This window comes from Mustela putorius, unplaced genomic scaffold (genome assembly GCF_011764305.1).
Source record: "Mustela putorius furo isolate JIRA1106 unplaced genomic scaffold, ASM1176430v1.1 tig00003867_pilon_pilon_pilon, whole genome shotgun sequence".
In the NCBI taxonomy this organism is placed as follows: Eukaryota; Metazoa; Chordata; class Mammalia; order Carnivora; family Mustelidae; genus Mustela; species Mustela putorius.
This window is the reverse complement of record NW_025422019.1, coordinates 8,532,789-8,550,899: the sequence shown is the minus strand read 5'-3', so window position 1 is coordinate 8,550,899 and position 18,111 is coordinate 8,532,789. Positions and strand designations below refer to the sequence as shown.

The 18,111-nt window shown below is 53.5% G+C and overlaps 1 protein-coding gene across 1 annotated transcript; it reads right to left on the bottom strand.

The window, feature by feature from the left end:
• Nucleotides 1-10,874: 10,874 nt before the first annotated feature.
• TMEM185B (transmembrane protein 185B) lies at nucleotides 10,875-13,005 on the bottom strand. The gene has a single exon (XM_013060088.2). The coding sequence runs from the start codon at nucleotides 12,770-12,772 to the stop codon at nucleotides 11,720-11,722; it is 1,053 nt and encodes a 350-aa protein (XP_012915542.1). The 5' UTR covers nucleotides 12,773-13,005; the 3' UTR covers nucleotides 10,875-11,719.
• Between the last annotated feature and the right edge of the window lie 5,106 nt (nucleotides 13,006-18,111).

The window sequence follows — 18,111 nt, the reverse complement described above, 5'->3', positions numbered from 1 at the left end:
CTCAGTCCAGGGACCTGAAGGTCCAGGACACTCGGAAGGGGCATAGGACTTTGTTGGGCTGCTGGGGCCTGCAAGAGAGCTTGCAGTCTCTGGCTGGCCTCTCGGGAGTGGCAGCGGCGGGTGCAGGGGTCCAGGCCCACACCTCCTACGGCTCGGGGCTGCCCTCCCACCTTAGGGTTGAGCACGAGCCGGGGGCCACACGCATCCTGGCCCCGTACATGTTGCTGGGTCAAATCTGGCCTTCGCCTGGCTCTCCCGTCATCACTCCTCCTTTCCCTTGGTGGCTCTGTCCTGGCTGGTGGCCCTGGCCTGGCTGCTGGCCACCCTCTCTGCCTAGTGGCTTGGGGTACTTCCCACCTCTGCTCCCCCTTCCCTCCACTTCCCTTCTCTCGGGTCCAGCTTCTCACTCTTTCTGCCTTCAGACCATCCAGTCACCCCGGCACAGATACTCTCATTCACTCCTGTGTTTATTCTTCTGCTCTTTGGTTTTGTGTTCTGCGTTGCAGCCCCATGGCCATACCCTGTTTATTTTATAACTGAAAATGTGTACATTTTGATGCCCTTCGCCCATTTCGCTCAACCCTACCCCACCTCCCAATATCTGGCAGCTACCAGTCTGTTCTCTGTATCTGTGAGTTTGCTTTCATGTTTTTCATTTTCCTCTGATTCCATCTATAAGCAAGATCATGCGGTCTTTGTCTTTCTCTGTCTGACTTACTTCACTTAGCATGATGCCCTCTAGGTCTGGTTTATTCTTAAACTGACAATGTGCAGGCCCCTTAGAGATCCAGGGATGACTAACGATGGTTCAGGACCTGAGGAGATCCCTTTCCTGGAAAGAGTCAGATACAGGAACTGACTGGGCTCTTATTCATGTAGTGGTCAGTGGGGCAAGCATGTCCAGGAAAACTTCCTGGAGGAGGTGGCGAGCTGAGGCTAAGACATGAAAGAAGAGAGGGAATTTTACCACTGGCTGACCTTCAATGGCCCTAGGCAGATTGTGCCATACGTGAGGACAGCCTGTTGGGCCAGATTCTGAGAGTGGCCAGCAAAATTAGCATCACCATGAATGATAATACAGAGAAAGAGCTCTGAGGGTCCCTCCTCCCTCTGCCTGGCCAACGGAATGATGGAGATTCTGCGTAGCAGAAGGGCCCCAGTATGGTAGGACAAGCAACGCAGGCCTGTCTCTTACCCCACCCCCCTTCCCATGCCAGGGAGAGACATGCTGAAAGAGGATCCAGAGGCTCCCCGGACAGGGAAGGAGGGAGGCTCTTCTGGTTGAAAAAGTCTCCCCCAGGTGGCAGAGAACTTGCTGCTTACCATTCGGGCTCCCTCACCCTGCAAAGAGGAGAGGCCACCTACTCCTGTGACCTTTCCTAGGGTTGAATTGTGTCCCCCACCCCCCCAAAAAAAGACGTGTTCAAGTCTTACCCCCCTACACCTGTGATCGAGACCGTATTTGGAAATGAAGTCTTTTCAGATGTAATCGAGTTTAGGTGAGGTCCTATGGGATGTAGGGTTGGCCCTGATCCAGTGATGGAGGTCCTTATAAAGGAAAGCAGAGGGCGATGCAGACACAGAAATGAAGACACACAAGAATAAGGTCACATGATGACAGAGACAGAGATTGGGGTGATGCACTCACAAGCCAAAGAATGCCAATGATGGCTTGAGGCCACTGGAAGTAAGGAGAGCACCAAGGACAAATTCTTCCCTAGAAACTTCAGAGGAAGCATGGCCATGTGGACACCTTGACTTTGGATTTCTAGCCTCCAGAGCTGTGAAGGAGGCCATCCGGTTTGGGGCACTTTGTTACAGCTGCCGGAAGGAACTAATACACACTCACGTCTGGAGTGAGCCACCTCTGGCTTCTGCCTCTACTATTGGACCTGAAAGCCAGTTTGGGGTGCGTCTGTTGCTGAGTCACATAGGGAGACAAGCTGGGGCCCCACCCCTAAAGTTTCCTCCTCTCTCTCAAGAACCATTTGTTGATCACCTGTAAGGCTCCAGGCCCAGTGGGGTACAGACGGGGGGTGGGGGAGAAGAGCGTGGGAAAGCCTGTGAAGTTCCTGGCCCAGGCCATAGCCAGCCATGTGGGGTTCCTATGAGTGGAGCAGGAGTATTCTGATCCAAGGTGGGAGGGACCACTCGAGCAGCTGCAGGCAGAAGGCCAGCAAGCCTTGGGGGTGGGGGGCATCCCAGAGCTGGTGAGGGTTGTGCATGGGAAACTTGCTGGGCATTCCAGCCCCATTCAGGGACACAAGAGTCAAGCTGGCTCCTTGTGCCTCAGGCCACTGGTCCTCACCACTGGTCAGTGGTGACCAGCATGGTTACATGTGGCACCCAGAGGCTCAGAGGGGGAGGTGGCTCTCCTGGGGGATTTAAGTCCAGGTCTCTGACCCCTTCTTTTCCTCAGAGACTTTGTGTTTTGTGTCTGGCTCTGGGATGGTGGAAATGAGTTCTGGTAGCTGCACTTGGGTGAATACACAGTGCCAAAGCGAAGGGAGGCAAACCAGTCAGTGTGCTGGAGAAGCTTTCCACCCTGGATTCTTGCTGATGCCTGGAAACTTCTCAGAACCATCGGGGCCCCTTCCTCCAGAGCCTAAACAGACCCTGATCCGGGGGCTCAGGGTCAGTGTCTTTTGGGGTGGGATTGCCATCAGAGTGGCCTGGAAGATTTCGGGCTGCTCAGGGTGGGCTGGACTTGGGGTCCAGGAAGTGATGGGGCCGAGGGGAAGACCCTCTCTCCTTAGTACTTAACATGGACTGCACTGGGAAGCTGGCCGTCTCGGGTACAGTGCAGGTGACTCAGTGGAAGGAAGGCTTGGCGGGGAGCGGGAGTGGAGGCCCGATCCAGGGACCCATGGCCTGGGGCTCTGGGCAGCGGCGGCTGCTGCCCTCCACCCTGCACGAGGAGGCCGCTGCCAGAAGACCCCTTTGCTTCCCACACCAGGAAGGGGTTCTGAATTGTGTTCCCGCCTCACCACTGGGGTCACATCTCAGACTCAGCATGCCCTCCATCCGTCCCAAAATTCTTAGCAGAGTTTGCTCATTAATGCCTCTCATACCTTTTCCTTCCCCTTTACTCATTGTCCCTAGAACAGTTATACTTTGTCAAAACGCAAAATGACTCCCAAAGGATTCCCCTCTCTGAATATCTAAGTTAAACATGTTCACTGTAGGAAAATGATTACATAGGGAAAAATAGAAAAAAGCACCTGTACCACTTGGGTTCATTTCCTTTCAGTCTTTTTTTCTATGGATATTTTAACATTGTTTTTATCTTCAATTTCCCTCCCTGCCCTCCCCCAACTTAGTATAATACTATATTTTCATGGACTCTGAAAATTCCTTATATTTATTTTATAAAATATTTCTATATAAGATATTTTTTTTATGACATTTCTTTATGAAGTATGTATTTAAGAGACTGCTTAAGGGCTGCCTGGGTGGCTCAGTCAATTAAGCAACACCTTCAGTTCAGGTCATGATCCTGGAGTCCTCGGATCAAGTCCTGAATCAGGATCTCTGCTTCGTGTGGAGTCTGCTTCTCCCTCCGACCCTCCCCACCCCCTGCTCTCTCTCTCTCTTTCTCCCATTCTCTCTCTCTCAAATAAATAAAATCTTTAAAAAAGAGAGAGAGAGAGAGACTGCTTAAGATTTCAGTGTTTGGGGATGCCTGGGTGGCTCAGTCTGTTAAGTGTCTGCCTTCAGCTCAGGTCATGATCCCAGGGTCCTGGGATTGAGTCTTGCATTAGGTTCCCTGCTCAGCGGGAGCCTGCTGCTCCCCCTGCTTGTGCTCTCTCTCTTTCTCTCCCTCTGACAAATAAATTAATTTAAAAAAAAAAGATTCCAACCTTTGTAACCACGAAGTATTTAACTAATCCACAGTTCTTGGGCATTTAGGTTCTTTTCAGGTTTATTTATTTATTTATTTATTTGCTGTGATAGAATGATCTTTTAAAACATAAATCTGCTTAAATCCTTTGGCAGTCTCCATGATCTTCTGGGTATTAAAATTCACCATTCAGCTCTCAAGGCTAGTGATGACCTGAGACCCGCTTCCCTTCCTCTCCTGGATCCCTCCCTCACCTCCTGTATCCCTCCTAGCAGACTCTGGACATCTGGTCCCCTGAGTGCTCCTCTCCTGGTGGCTTTCTCTAGAACTAAGAGCAGCCTAGGGTACTGCTGGGATTCTGGCCTCAGGCCTCTCTCCATATTGTGGCAGCGATGCTATTTGCCCTCCACAGCCCTTCTGAAGGGCAGTTGTGTTGGCTGTGCGTGGTGATCATGACCTCCAGGGGACTGTCCCCAGGCTCACCTCCACAGCGCAGATGGTGATCCTCCACCCCCTGTCAGGATGGGGATCAGGGAAGGTCTATGCCCTCACAGGGTCTACATCCTAATCCCTGCCTCTTGGAAGGAAGGAAGGGTCTTGGGACTCTGGGGAGGCTTTCCACTCTGATGAAAAGAGACCTTCGGGAGAACTACCATTTTTCTGGGGTGACCATAACTTCACATGACCGTGACACCTGCAGCTGTGCCTGCTGACCAGGAGGCAGATGTCCCCCGGAGCTGAGGCTGCGAACGGCACAGCAGCAAGATGGAAGGCCAGCCTTCCTTGATGAAATGTGGAGCAGGGCACCTGGGACACGCTCGTTCTGCCTCTGGATTTCCTGTGATGTTCCTTATTGTTTAAGTCACCATCAATTATCGCCAGGGCATCCTGACTGAGCTTTCCTCCTTCTTGCCGCGGCCCTGGGCCTGCCTGTGCTAAGAGACCTCCACATCAGCAGCGGGTGGGCCCCAGTCACACTCCAGCACTGCCCCACTCCTCTCTCCTGGTGCTGCCGTCCCAAGGACCCACTGGGCATCAGTGTCACTCACCTGGACACTCTCAGGCCTTGGGTGACTGGCCATGTCTCATTTGCGGTGAGCCCCCTATGCTTGGTACACAGTAGGTCCTCATGAAATGGGAGCTGAGTGAATGTTAGACTTGGTTCCCTGCCTTTGGGCCTTTTGGGCTTAGTGTGCATTGTGGACTGACTCGTGTCCCCCCAGTGCCCCCCAAATTCACACACCGAACCTCCCAGTGGGACAGTATTTGGAGCTGGGGTATTTGTTAGATCCTTAGGCTCTGATGAGGTCCTGAGGGTATTTGTTAGATCCTTAGGCTCTGATGAGGTCCTTTTAGGAAGAGATAGGTGGGACTTTCTTTCTCTCTCTCTCTGCCATGTGAGGACCCAGCGAGAAGGTAGCCATCTGCAGGCTGCAGAGAGAGTTCTCCCAAGAATCTGATCACGCTGGCTCCCCAGGCTTGGACTTCCAGCCTCCAGAACTATGAGAAATACATCTGTGTTAGGTCATCCGGTTTATAGTGTTTGGTTATGCAGCCTGAGCTAAGACTGTGTTTTTGGCCATGGCCAATCTTGCTTGACCTTGTGGTGTGGGAGTATGCCGTCCTCCTCAGGGTGAAGGCTGCATCTTCTTCCTTTCTGGGCCTCTCCCTCCCATGGACCTATGGGGCTGGCCCAGGCCACCAGTGGGCCACAGGATGGCCCCCATGGTCTGCTCTGACATGGCCCTTTCCCCGCTGCTAAGGGTCCTCCACTGGGGTGTGTGGGTAAGACAGGGCCTCAGTGACACCCCAGGTCAGCCCCCTTCTCCCCACTTGTGATTTCTGCCTGAAGTCTCTTGGGAGGACAGTTACCATCAGAGACAATCCCAGATGGTCCCTGTTTGGACTCCCGAGGACTGGGCCTGGGCCAAGGTGGTCACAGCCCTGATCTCCCAGCTCTTGGGCAAGTGCCCAATGTTGTTAGAGTCCCTGTGAGTCACAGTGAGCACCCCCGGACTGGGAAGAGCCTGGCCTGGTCCTCAAGGTGAGCCGGAAGGCCAGGCTCAGGTGTCCTGTGCAAAGGGACAAGGATCTCTCAGGGACCAAGGACAGAGTGGGAGGCTAAGTGAAGGTGGACTGAGGAGAAGGACAAGCCAGGCCTTAAGCGATGTTCAGATGATCAGGACAGCAAGGCCCCCCTCCTGCCGGTATGTCATTAAATATGCTGCACAGTGGGAAGTGGAGGTGGAGGGGGTGGTGCAGGGCAGCCTGAGGGGCAAGTCGGGGCTGCCCCAGCTAGACATTGGCACAGGCCTGGGGCACCTGCCACCAAGAGTACGGGGGCCCAGACTTTGTTCTCATTGGTGGCAGGTTACCCAGGGTGCATGGGGGAGGGGGCTGGGGCTGACTTCCTGGAATGGTCAGGCCAGCTGGCAAGTCTTTGAACTTCCCACCCTACCCACTGCCGATGGGTAAAGACTGGAAGGGCAATGTGGAAAGGTCAGGGTGGCTACAAGGGGTGGAACTTTGGCCGCCTGTGGCTGGTCACGTTCCAGCTCTAGAGAGTGTCTTGGGCCAAGGGGAGGCCAGAGGGAGGAGGTCATGGTTTGGAGAAGAGAAAGGAGGGCTGGTGTCACCCCAGGGAGGCACCTGTCCGGGAGGGCAGGAGTAGGGGTTTGGGTGAAGCAAGAGATGGGATGGACACAGGGCCCAAAATTTGGCACAAGAGTGTCGCTTATGTCCCAGTACAGTGCTCCAGACCCTGGGTGGCTGTGTTTGAGGCCTGGTGCAGGGGTGAGAGGCGGGAGACACACACACACAGGGCAGGGAGGAGGCAGAGCTGCGGTGGAGAAAGGCTTCAAAAGCCACTTCCCCTGCCCTGCCCTTCCGCTGGCTGTTTAACAAACAGGATATCCTGCAAACGCAGACGGAAGGTGACCTGCGAACCCTGGGGGGTGGCCGTCCATCCCCACTTCTTCCTGGAGGTCATTATCAGCCACCCCAGCCAACACAACTGCCCTTCAGAAGGACTATTGAGGGCAAATAGTGTCGCTGCCACAATATGGAGAGAGGCCTGTGGCCAGAATCCGGGCAGTCCCCTAGGCTCCTCTTAGTTCTAGAGAAATGAAAGCCACCAGCAGGACCAGCAAATGGCTCAGGCCCTGCAGGGGCAAATGTGAGTTACCCCACTGGGCTATATAACCCAACTAAACCAGAGGCCTGCCGAGGACAAAGCGAGCATGGAGAATTGCAGAGGGAGGAAGCCATCCTGTGATCCACTGCAGAAAGGACATTTAGGGGCGCCTGGGTGGTGGCTCTGTCAGTTGTCTGACTCAGCTTTGGCTCAGGTCCTGATGGCAGGGTTGTGAGATGGAGCCCTGGGCTGGACTCTTGGTTCAGGAGTTCAGGACAGTCAGCTTGAGATGCTCTCTCCCTCTGCACTTTCCCCTGCAGAGGGGAAATTTTTAATTTTAATTTTTAATTTCTCTAAAATTAAAATATGTGTATATATACACATAGGTACATACATATGTATATATATTTTTTAAAGGACAGTGTGTTTTCTTTTGCAACCCTGCTGTGTTGTGCTGATTTTAATATATTTCATCCAGTTTTAATTTTTTTCCCTCTTTTCCCCACTGTAACATAAGGCAGCTGTTCTCAAAGTTTGTGCTCACAGAATCCCTTTCACACTCTTAAAAATGGTTGAGGACCGAAGAAGATTTGGTTTAAGTGAGTTATATCAATATTTAGCATGAAAGAAATCAAAGCCAGTAGGTTTGAAAATATTAATTCATGTAAAAACAACTAAGTCCATTATATTAACTTCTTTTTAATGCAAAATAACTGTATTTTCCAGGACAAAAAAAAAATGTAGATGAGCAGGGGGGTGATATTGATTTTGCATTTTGCAAACCTTTCCTGTTTGGTTGTGTGGAAAGAAGGCAGCTGCTCTCCCACATCTGCTCCTGTGCTCCGTCTGTGGGTGCCATGATGGCTGGGTGGGAGAGAGGAGATGGGCTTCTTCCAGAGGTACCGTTGGGAAAGGGGGGACGCTGTCGTGGTCATTAACTTCAATCCACACCTTCTAGAACAGATGGAATCATGACAAACTAGAGGATGGCGAGACGGCTCCCTGTATCCTAGATGAAGGCTTGGAAGAAGAGATGGGTGAAGCAGCTGGGGATCGGGGATTGGGATCGGGGACCGCCTCTCATCTCACAGGGAAGGGGGAGCCACTGCTTTGCTGGGGGACACAGACAGAGCAGGCTAGGTGGAGGCTAGGTGGGGCTGGGAGTCCTGCAGTGTAAACATGGGGGAGGGTGTATGTCACCCCCACCCCAAGGGATTGGTGGATTTTGGTCCTCATCTTTGATGACCCAGCATCTGAGCCCCTCCCTTCTTGGGCAAACCCTCTACTGCATGAGTTCTGGCAGAGGCCTCCCTCCTACTAAAGCTAAAGGGGCCAGAGAGTCGCTGAAGGAGAGGAAAGCGATCACCTCCCTCCTGGCATTTTCATCTTGAGATCCCGACAGACAGCCGAGGATTACTTGTGGCAGTGAGGAGGTGGCGGGGGGAGGTTGGTGACAAGTACTGTGTTGGTGGCCATGTCAGGTGGCCCACACTGGGGCATCCCCACCAAATAAGCCCCATGTGCACCCCGGCCTGGGTTTGGGGCAGCACAGCTTCTCTTGACCCCCATGCACTGGCTGACTGGATCCCGAGCCTCCAGGCGGTGTGGAACTACTGCATGCTCTTGAGAGTACCCTTCCCAGAGTCTGTCCTGTCGCTGTTTGCCACCCAGAACTCAGGAGCGGGCCAGTGGGGAGGCCCATCTAGACTCTGCTTCTTCCTCGTTTCCTAGCACCTCCTGCCTGGCCCCTTCCAAATCACCTTCCAGGAGCCCCAGGGCTGTCCTCCGAGGACAGCGAGGTCACCAACCCGTCCTGGAGGGAGCTTCCAGGACCTCGCCCTAGTTTCTGGGCAGGTCTGCACAGGGTCTTCTTGTGGCCCCTCAAATCCCTTGTCACCCCCCTCTCCGAACAGATTCCCTCATTCTTATTAGAAACCACGAGCTTTTGGATATTATACGGATGTTTGTAAAACAGCGGAGGAAAATCATTCATGATCAACTACAGGTGTTGATTCCTTTCCAGTCTTGAAAATCGATCTTTCGATAGCAGGGCAGCCTGTCCTGCTTCCACTGGCATGTTGCCAGCCCACCCCGCCAAGGGTCGGGCTTGGCTTTGTGCTTCGGCTGCGGAACGAGTATCCCTGACAGACACCATGCGTGGGCAGGGGCCATGCGGTGCTGGCAGGGGTTGGCCTGGCCTCTTGTACTTCTGCCAGGAGAAAGAAGAACGGGCCACAGGGAACACTCGACGACCACCCACGAAGCAGCACGGAATCCCAGATGCACTGTGGAGCTGACACCTGCCATCAGACCCACACCCTGCACTGTCACCACTGCAGCGGACTCATAGGCTGGTGAGCAGCAGTCTGTACTAGGAAGCCACCGAGATTTCCAAGCAAGAGTGAATCCATCATTCTGTAGAAGAAACTGCCCTTACAGTACTGGACACATGCGGTGTTATTGTGGCTAGTCCACATTACAAGGCAATTAGCAAGTCCACAGGCACAGCTGAGAGATTTGTTTTTTTTTTCCAAACTTTCCACACCTGTCATTCCCACTGGTTTTAGCTAAAGCTTTTGAGGCCAGCATGACAGGGGATGGCCCACCTTGGGGTGAGGGGTGCTGATCACTTTCAGACCCTGGCTCTCTAAGGCTGGGTGGGGCAGGGCGGTGGGAGTGTGGAGAGGACACATCACTGTCTGGAGGGACAAGCCTCTAGCCTGAGTCCGGAGCCAGGAGGAGCTGGGATCCCCCAAGCCCTAACCTGGATTCCTCCAGCATCCTGCTCCTCCACTCCCAATCTTACTTGGGTCTTCTAGCTAGTGCCTGGCAGTGGAGGGGTGATCAGAGGCTCTAGGCTCCTGGAAAACAAGAGGGGCCTGAAGTTCCCAGGGGCATTTTGCATATCCTGTTCTTGGCTTGTTCCCTCCCACAGGTAGGGTGCTGAGATGACCCTGTTTTTTCATGGTCCCTTTTGACTGTGTACTTTGTGGGTACGCAGAGGGCCTGCATTTGGATCATGGCTGGCTCAGTTAGGTCCTCAATAAATATTTGAGAAATGAATGAATCCTTGTTGATGAAATTTACTGTTGCTCAAGCTGTTTCCCACATTCTGAGGGCTGGTGTCATCTCAGAGGGTGTCTGTGTGCGTGTGCGTGAGCATAGCTAGCACAGTCCTAGGTGACCGAACTGAGCTGTGGCGTCCTCAGGATTTCAGGAAGCCAGGCTCTCAGGACGAGCTTTTGGTGCTGGCATGGTCTCTCACTGGGTAAATCAAGTTACTGACTTGCAGTCCTGGACTAGCAATTCAGATCATTTTTACTAAGTTGGTAATGATAAAAATGGATTCCCTCCTTCCTTTCCTCCAGTAATAGTATCATTACACTTTTCTATTTCAACCTTTTTTTGAAAGTATTTATTTGTTCTCAGAAGAGTATTATTCTCCCAGAATGTGGCTTCTACCTTTCTGATTCCCTGGTGTACCACTAGTACCTAAATAAAGACCCTGCACTTAACTTTACAATCAACCTCAACTCTTCTTTCCTTGTGGCTGACAGATCAAAAAGTCTGGACCTTAAAATAATAACTGATCTTGTCAGCTGTGCTTTGTTTAAGGCTATTCCTTCCAGCGTTCAGATGACAAGTAACTTTTTTTTTATTATAACCAAGTAATATTCTAAGACTCTTAGCAATGAACAAATCACTTGTTGCTTATTTTGGTTGTTTCTGAAGAGATGTTATTACCTGTGTTGGAAAAGTCTAGGTGCTAAATGAACAGTATCACTTTATGGCCTGGTTATCACACTAGAGCATGTCACCTGTTCCCAAAGGACGGTGGCTCCTCCCTCTACTAAAAAAGACCTTAAAACTGTGTAGATTGAGTCATTTAACACCTAAATATTAAGAGCCATGGGATTTTCAATCCCTATATTTATGCCTGGTACTTTGAGAAGATCCTATACTGCATACATATTAATGTTTTAAGGGCAGCCACAACAGACACATATCTTCACGTACAAACTGAAAAAAATACTGTAACGTAATACATTGTAATGCACAGAACTAGAATCCAACAAAATATGCTGCTAAAATAGTCACATAAATATCGTATATGCATGGATCCATTTCATTAGAAAAATTCACTTTTTATGATATTAAAGACAAGTATCAGCAAAGCCCAAAGAAAAACTATTTCAACAGGAGGAACACTAAAAATAACAACTCTAAGGCTTATGAACAAGTGGAGGGAAAGAGAATTCTTTACATTTGCTATTATGTCACAACCAGTACAATCTGAAATACTTTACACTAGCACTGTATAAAAATACTTTTAAACGATACTTTCCATAGGCATAGTACCATTTAAAAAAAAACAAACTCAGCTGTGTATTTATTTTGTTTGAGGACCTACTATTCAACTGAACGCTCCCAAGCTAGCTTTTAAAACACTAGCCTGGAGTACAAGTTCTCTCACATGTATACACCACACACACACACACACACACACCCCACACACGCATGTACGCACACGCAGAGCCATGTATTAAAATGACCTCCTACATCTACCATGCATACTGATGAATGACTGACAGGCATCAATCTCAAACGAGGCATGAGATGATGGTGTTTGGCGCCTATTTTCAGTTCCAAGTTTGGGACAGATGAACAAAGAGGCAAAAGTAAGGTGGATTTTGCGTGTGTATATGGTTCCCGACCCACAGATGGGTGCTCTCCAGAAGAGGAGTTTAATCCGGCATATCGATATTTAATTTGGGAGGCGGGGGAACGTATTTCCCAGGACTCTGGGTTATAACTACCCTGGCCTTCTTTCCAAACATTGGAGCAATTTTAGGAGCATCTGGGACTGATGTTTCTTCAGCATCTTCACTGTCTTCATGATGTAGATCATAGGAAATGTTCCCATATTCTCTTAAAAACGGGAAAATTTCAAGCAGAAACTGACAGAAATCTCTGCGAATACCAAACCACCAATGGTTGCCTCCTTTTCGCCTAAATGTCGTGGCCATTAAAGTTATTAGAGAAAGCCAAAGGGGGACAAATATGGAGATGTGAGAGAATGTATTGTGGCCATCTAATCTGTGAACCAGCAGAACCTCAAAAGTGAGCAGGGGCACGACGATCGTTATCCAGCTGATGGCCATGGTCACATGGGTCCTCCGCTGTTCCGCGACCACATCTAAGGAACGCAGGAACAGGAGGGACCAGACGATGTAATAGAGGACGACTAGGCAGAGGAACGACATGAGAATCCACAGGGGCACGAACACCACAAGCCACGGCCAATGGATAATCCTGTCCAGCCTCAGGGCGATGAAGATGAACTGCAGGATGTTGACTGAGCACAGGATCTCCAGCTCTAGCGACCTGTCGTGTCGGAAGCCCCAGACGCAGGCGGCCACGGACACTGGGGATACGAAGAACAGTGGCATGAAGACCAGCAGCCAGAAGTGGGTCCCCCTCTCCACCCGGTCGCAGACCAGGACTTCGAACATGAGCAGCAGCAGGTGGATGGCCACGGCGATCAACATGGCTTTGAACTCCACGCAGGCCTCCCCCTCGGTGCGGTAGCGAGGGTTGCGGGCCCAAACGCCCGCACCCACTGAGGCGCCGGCGATGACCAGCAGCTTCCACAGCCATATGGGGGCGAAGACGGCCCAGTAGCTCCACTGTATGATGCCGTCCAGGCGGAGGGGCAGCAGCACGGAGAAGAGCAGCAGGCAGGCGTAGATGAGGAACTTACTCGGGTTGAAGTCCTGGAACAGGCCCCTGGGGTTCATGGCGATGCCGCCGCCAGCGCCGCCGCCAGCCCCACACCCCCCGGCCCGTTGCTCCGCCGGACTCGGCAGGCGCCGAGTCTCCGCCGCTTCCCGGGCCCGCCGCCTCCCCGCCCCGCCTGCCACAGGTTTAGCTGGGCAGTGGCCCCGACTGACAGGGAGGAGGTTCCGACCCGCGGCGCGGAGCGGCCGGAACACGTGCGCGCGCGGTCACGTGGCCCGGCCGGAAGCGCGGCGGGGGTGGCCGTGCGCGTGCGCGCCCAGCCCGCGCGACCCGGGGGTCCCGGACGGCGCGGCGTCTAGGAGTGTGGCCCTGCCTCGGCCCCGCCGCCCGCCTTCATTCCGTACCCATCCGGAAAACGGCTACTGCGTGTGGCGCCGGGAGCGAAGGGGCCGGGCGCGCCGCTGACACCCCGGCCGGCTGGTCGGCTGACTTCGGGCGGACGCTTCCTGGCGGCGCCGGCAGAAGGAGGCGGGAGTGAGCTCATATCCTCTCGGCCGGCCCAGGGGCCGGGCCAAGCGGGGCGGGGCCGGGGCCGGGGGCGGGGCGGGGCTCGCCGGCGTACCTCTCTTTGCCCGCAACCGACCCCGAGGCTGGGGAGCTGTCCTGAGGTCCAGTGTCGGGAGCGCCCAGGGGCAACGGCGTGGGCACGAGCGAAGGCGCGTGGCCGACGGGTGTGGGAGTGTGGGAGTTTGGGAGCAGGGGGCGGGTGGGTGCCGGTAAGTATGAATGCACATGGCGGGGCGTGCCTATGTGGAGTGTGTGCGCGCGCGCGGGTGCGTGCAGAGAGGGGCTAGTTTGTTTACCCAGTGCCGACCGAGGGGGGCCCGGGCGGGGTGGGGTGGGGAGCTTTACCTGGACAAGATGACCTCCAGGGCTGGATTCTGCCTGGAAGGGCAATGGCAGTCCTCGCTGAATGAGGAATGGCTGAGGCACAGTGCCCAGGCGACGGCGGCGGGGACCTCCTATTACCCCCTTCACTCCAGAGGTGGAGGGCAGGTGCTGGGGGGGGAGGGTGTTAGAACCCTGTGGGGGCCACCGGGCAAAGTACCCGCGAGCAGGTGCTTCCTGCCCCAGGTCACCCGACAGTTTCAGAACAGAACGAAACTCGGATTGAGGGCTCTGGGCTTTTAAGTCCTGAATCCTCAGGTTTACTTTTTGAGCCTGCCTAAATGTGAGCCTCTCAGAATCAGACTGGGAAAGGGCACTGGAGCAGAGAGGTCAAGAAATTTGGGTACTAGTTTAGGCCTTGCCACCCAGCAGCTGAGAGACCTCAGCAGATTCACCCTGGTCTATCCCGGCCTCAGTTTCCTGGGCTGTTTCCAAGGTGGTTTCCAAGGGCCAGCCCTGTTGCAGCAGGTCTGTGATTTGAAGTACTCCTCTCTCTCTTGCCCACTGGACAGACCCTGGAGTACTCCTTCCTGTCTTCTCCACTTGTCCCCTACCCAGCAGAGTCCCGGTTGCTCATCCTGCCTGTCTTTCAGATCCCTGCCCGTCCCATGCAGTCCATCTGCAATGGGAATGGAAAGTCGATGCTAAGGTACGGGACTCCGAGGAACATGCCTAGTGTCAGTCAGGGTCTCTGTGGGGTAACAAGGAAGGGCTTCCCGAGAGAGGTAGGGGCCACGGTCCACTGCAGGAGCTGGCTTTTCCAGGTCAGCATTAACAGGATGCTCGTGAAGCATGGTGTGATGTGGACAATCCTAGCTCTCAGAGATCTCCCTACAACTTCCCCCACACCTCAGCTAGGAGAAAATGGGTGGTCCTGGGGAAGGGACTTACAACCAAGTGAGCCCTGCCAGGCCTTCTAGATGTGTCTTCAGGGCCCCTGGTTTCTAAAGAACCCCTTGGGAATCATTGTTTGGCGGGAGGATGTTAGTTAAGTGGGGCTCTAGCCTTTGTCCCATCCAGAGTTGCTCTGCTCTGTTTTTCATGTTGGTTTGTCTTTTACTATTTCCTTCCAAGAAGGGATTTGCTGGTTAAAACAATTTAAAATGCAAAACCTTGGTACTGGTCCCAACTCTGAAATGGACTAAGAAAAACATGGGTGATTGTTTTGAGGATCGCATGAATCGAACATGGAAAGCACTTTGCATTTAAAGAAATGGGAGCTGTTAATATTACCATGCTGGGGAGTGTAAAGCCTGAGGAGGGGACGGCTTGCCAGCAGCTGGCCAGGAAGTCCTGCTAGAGCCACTGCCTCTGGACCCCTTTAGAGCAGTCAGAAATCCTCCTCAGCCCACTCCCTGTAGCTAGATGACCTCAGGGCCTCTGCAGCCCGCTCTGTGGCAGACAGGAGCTGGGAATGTTTCCCATCTCTAGAGCGCCTCCTTTAGGACAAGCACCTGGTTTTCATCCAGGAAGGGAGTTTGGAGGTGGCCCTGCCACATGTGGCCACTGCCCCGTTCCTGGTGGACGTCAGGGCCTGCTTCCCGCTCTGTGCCAGAGCCGCAGGTGGAGGGCTGCTGCCTTTCAGCTGGCTTTCCTGGGCACTCAGGCCCGGACTCCCAGTGCTGCTGTTTTCCCTGATGTGGTCAGTCTCTCAGAGGCTTGCCCTTGTCTTTAGGTTCACCTCGAAAGATAACATGGCTTGTCATGTGCCAGGTACTCATAGCATAGCCACCTGGGAGGCTGGTACACAAAGCAAAGTGTACATTCATTCATTTACAGAGGGCACATGGGTGCTTTAGTCCATCCGCTCAGGCCTGCCTATCCCAAGTCTGGGTGAATGGAGTCCTGAGATGTGTGGTCCTCCCCTGCCCCTGCCATGGTCTTCTCCCTGCTTAGCATCCTCAGTCCAACTTCCCTTTTTGACCTCGGGGCCCTCCTGTGCTGCAGCCCACCTCTTGGCCAATTCCTTTTCCCGTGGCCTGCCACATCCCCGGTCCTTCCCGAGTGTGCCCGGCATGACCTCTCCATCCCGTGGCCTTGCTCTTCTTTTCTCAGGGCGGTCCACCCCCACCTAACCTCTTACCCTCCTGACCGCCAAGACCCAAGAGGGCTTCAGGACTTGGGAAAACTTGTCAGCCCCTGGGGGACTGGTGATTCTTCTCTGATCTCCCACAGCATTGGGAACTTTGTTCCTGCCACAGGACTCATTTCAGTGGCTTGAGTCTGGTGGGCCATCTTTCCCCTCGTGAGAGTTCCAGACACCCGGCCAGTTCATAGGTCATAGCATGGGCTTGAGAAAGGCGAGCTGAGTGAATGAGTGAATGGCCCTCCTGGTGACCGTGCCTCCCCTGGCCCAGATCCGGTGGTTCCCTTCTTCTCTTTCCTCAGAGCAGTGTGGAGGTGACAGCTGTAGCCCGCCCATCATTGCCTGCATGCCGGGCCCTGTGCCATCCACTCCTGGGCCTGGGCGGTCTGTCCTCAGATAGCTCCTGTATTTATTAGTCCTTGGTTTCCAATGCTGTCGAAAGAAATTGCCACAAATTTAGCAGCTTACAAAGTGCCCATTATCTCACAGTTTCTGTCAGTCAGAAGCTGGGGCATAGGGTGGCCTGGCAGGCTCTTTGCCAGAGTCTCACAAGGCCCAAGGCAGGATATCAGCAGAGTGACATTCCCTTCTGGAGGCTTCGGGGGTGAATCTGCTCCCACGTTCATTAGGCTTGTTGGCAGAATTTGTTCCTATGGAGTTGTGGGACTGAGGCTCCCATGCGCTCGCTAGCTCACGGCCGGGGACATTGTCAGCCACCTGCATTTCCCAGCGTGTGTCCCCCTTCAGAGACACTGACGGTGAATGGAGTTCTCATGCTTTCTGGTCTCTGACTGGACCTCCGGCTGTATCGCTCTTCTGCCTCCTTTTTCTGTTTTTAAGAGCTCATGTGATTACGCTGGGCACCACCAGATACTCCGGAATAATCTCTCTATTTTAAGGTCGCCGTAGTAGTAAACTTGATTCCATCGGCAAAGTCCTCTCACAGCAGCACCCCGGTTAGTGTTTGCATGAGCAGAGGACCCACGGGAAAGCTGGGGGGGTTCTTAATTTTTTTTTATTTTTACTTTTTTTCAAGTAGGCTCCACACCCCATGACTTGAACTCACAACTTTGAGATCAAGAGTCACATGCTCCACTGACGGAGCCAGCCAGGGCCATCTTTGGAATTCCATTCAGGCCAGCGTGGCTCTTCCTCCTCCGAGCTCCAGGAAGGGTCCCGCAGCACACACAGACCAGGAGACGATGCTGTGCTCCCGGGTTGCCCTTGGCGACACCTGGGTGTGCTCCCTGTCCCACTAGGCCAGTTCCCCCTGAGCATCTGGAACAGGGGTAGGATTCAGGATTTGGCCACTTGCTGAATATCCTCTGAGTGGGCCGCTTAGGGCAGGGGGTGACCTCTACAGAAAGCCCAGGGGGCATTTCACTTTCAGACCCCTTTGTGAGTTTGCTCTCATCAGCCCTTTCACGAGAAAGCCACGGCACACCTGACCCTCCATGTCCCTCCAGTGCCCGCCATTGCCCCTTGGCCTTTGGTCCCTAAATGTGGCAGGGTCTCCCCTCGGCCTGCAGCAGCCTCCTGCCCCCTTCTGCCTCCTGCCCCCGCCACCACCCCGGCAATACACATGTGCACACACACTCGTCAGCATGCTAGTGGGCTAGGGGCCCAGACTCTAGAATCCCGCCGGCCAAGACAGGAGTTTTTGCTGGGCTGGTTCCAAGCTCCAGGACCTTGACAACTAACCAGTAGAGCCTCTGGCCCCCATCTGTGAAATGGTGATAACCTCATAGCTTGGTGACGACAAAATGAAAATGTACAAAAACCTAGAGTATGCTCAATTCTTGCTCCCTCCCCCCAAATGTCTGCTATTGTTTTTACCTGAGCAGCAGGTGCAGGGAGCCTCCTTTGGCTTGTTTTCCCAGCTGCACTGTCGGTCACATGCCAGGGGATCATGATCCCCACTCATCTGGTGGCCCCAGGTGCGCTGTGCCTCTCCCGAGGGCAGGGCCCCATCTCTCATCTCTGGATCTGCAGCATCCAGCTGGGCTGGCACAGAGTAAATGCATCCAGGAAAGCACAGGCGGACAGGAAGGCTGGAGCTGATGTGGCATCTTTTACCCCCTGACCATGGAGCAAGGTTAGCTGTGTGCAGCAGAGCAGCTGCCGGGAGGTGTCACTGGGCTCTTGCGAAGACCTAGAACATGGCAGCCCCTTGTGCTTGCACTGGGCTCAATATTTCAAAGACCTGTGTTAGCTGAAGCTGACTTTGAGCCCCCGTGGCAGCAAAGGCACTCACCTCATTTCGTAGGTGAGGAAACAGGCCCAGTGCCATGACTTCAGTTCTCTGCTGAGCTTTGCCCTTGGTCTCGTTGGTATCGTGGCCCTGTTCGTCAGCTCAGTCTGGTG

Bases quoted from the DNA above. Each gene is read 5' to 3' on its own strand.
- TMEM185B (XM_013060088.2), bottom strand. From the start codon at position 12,772: ATGAACCCCAGGGGCCTGTTCCAGGACTTCAACCCGAGTAAGTTCCTC.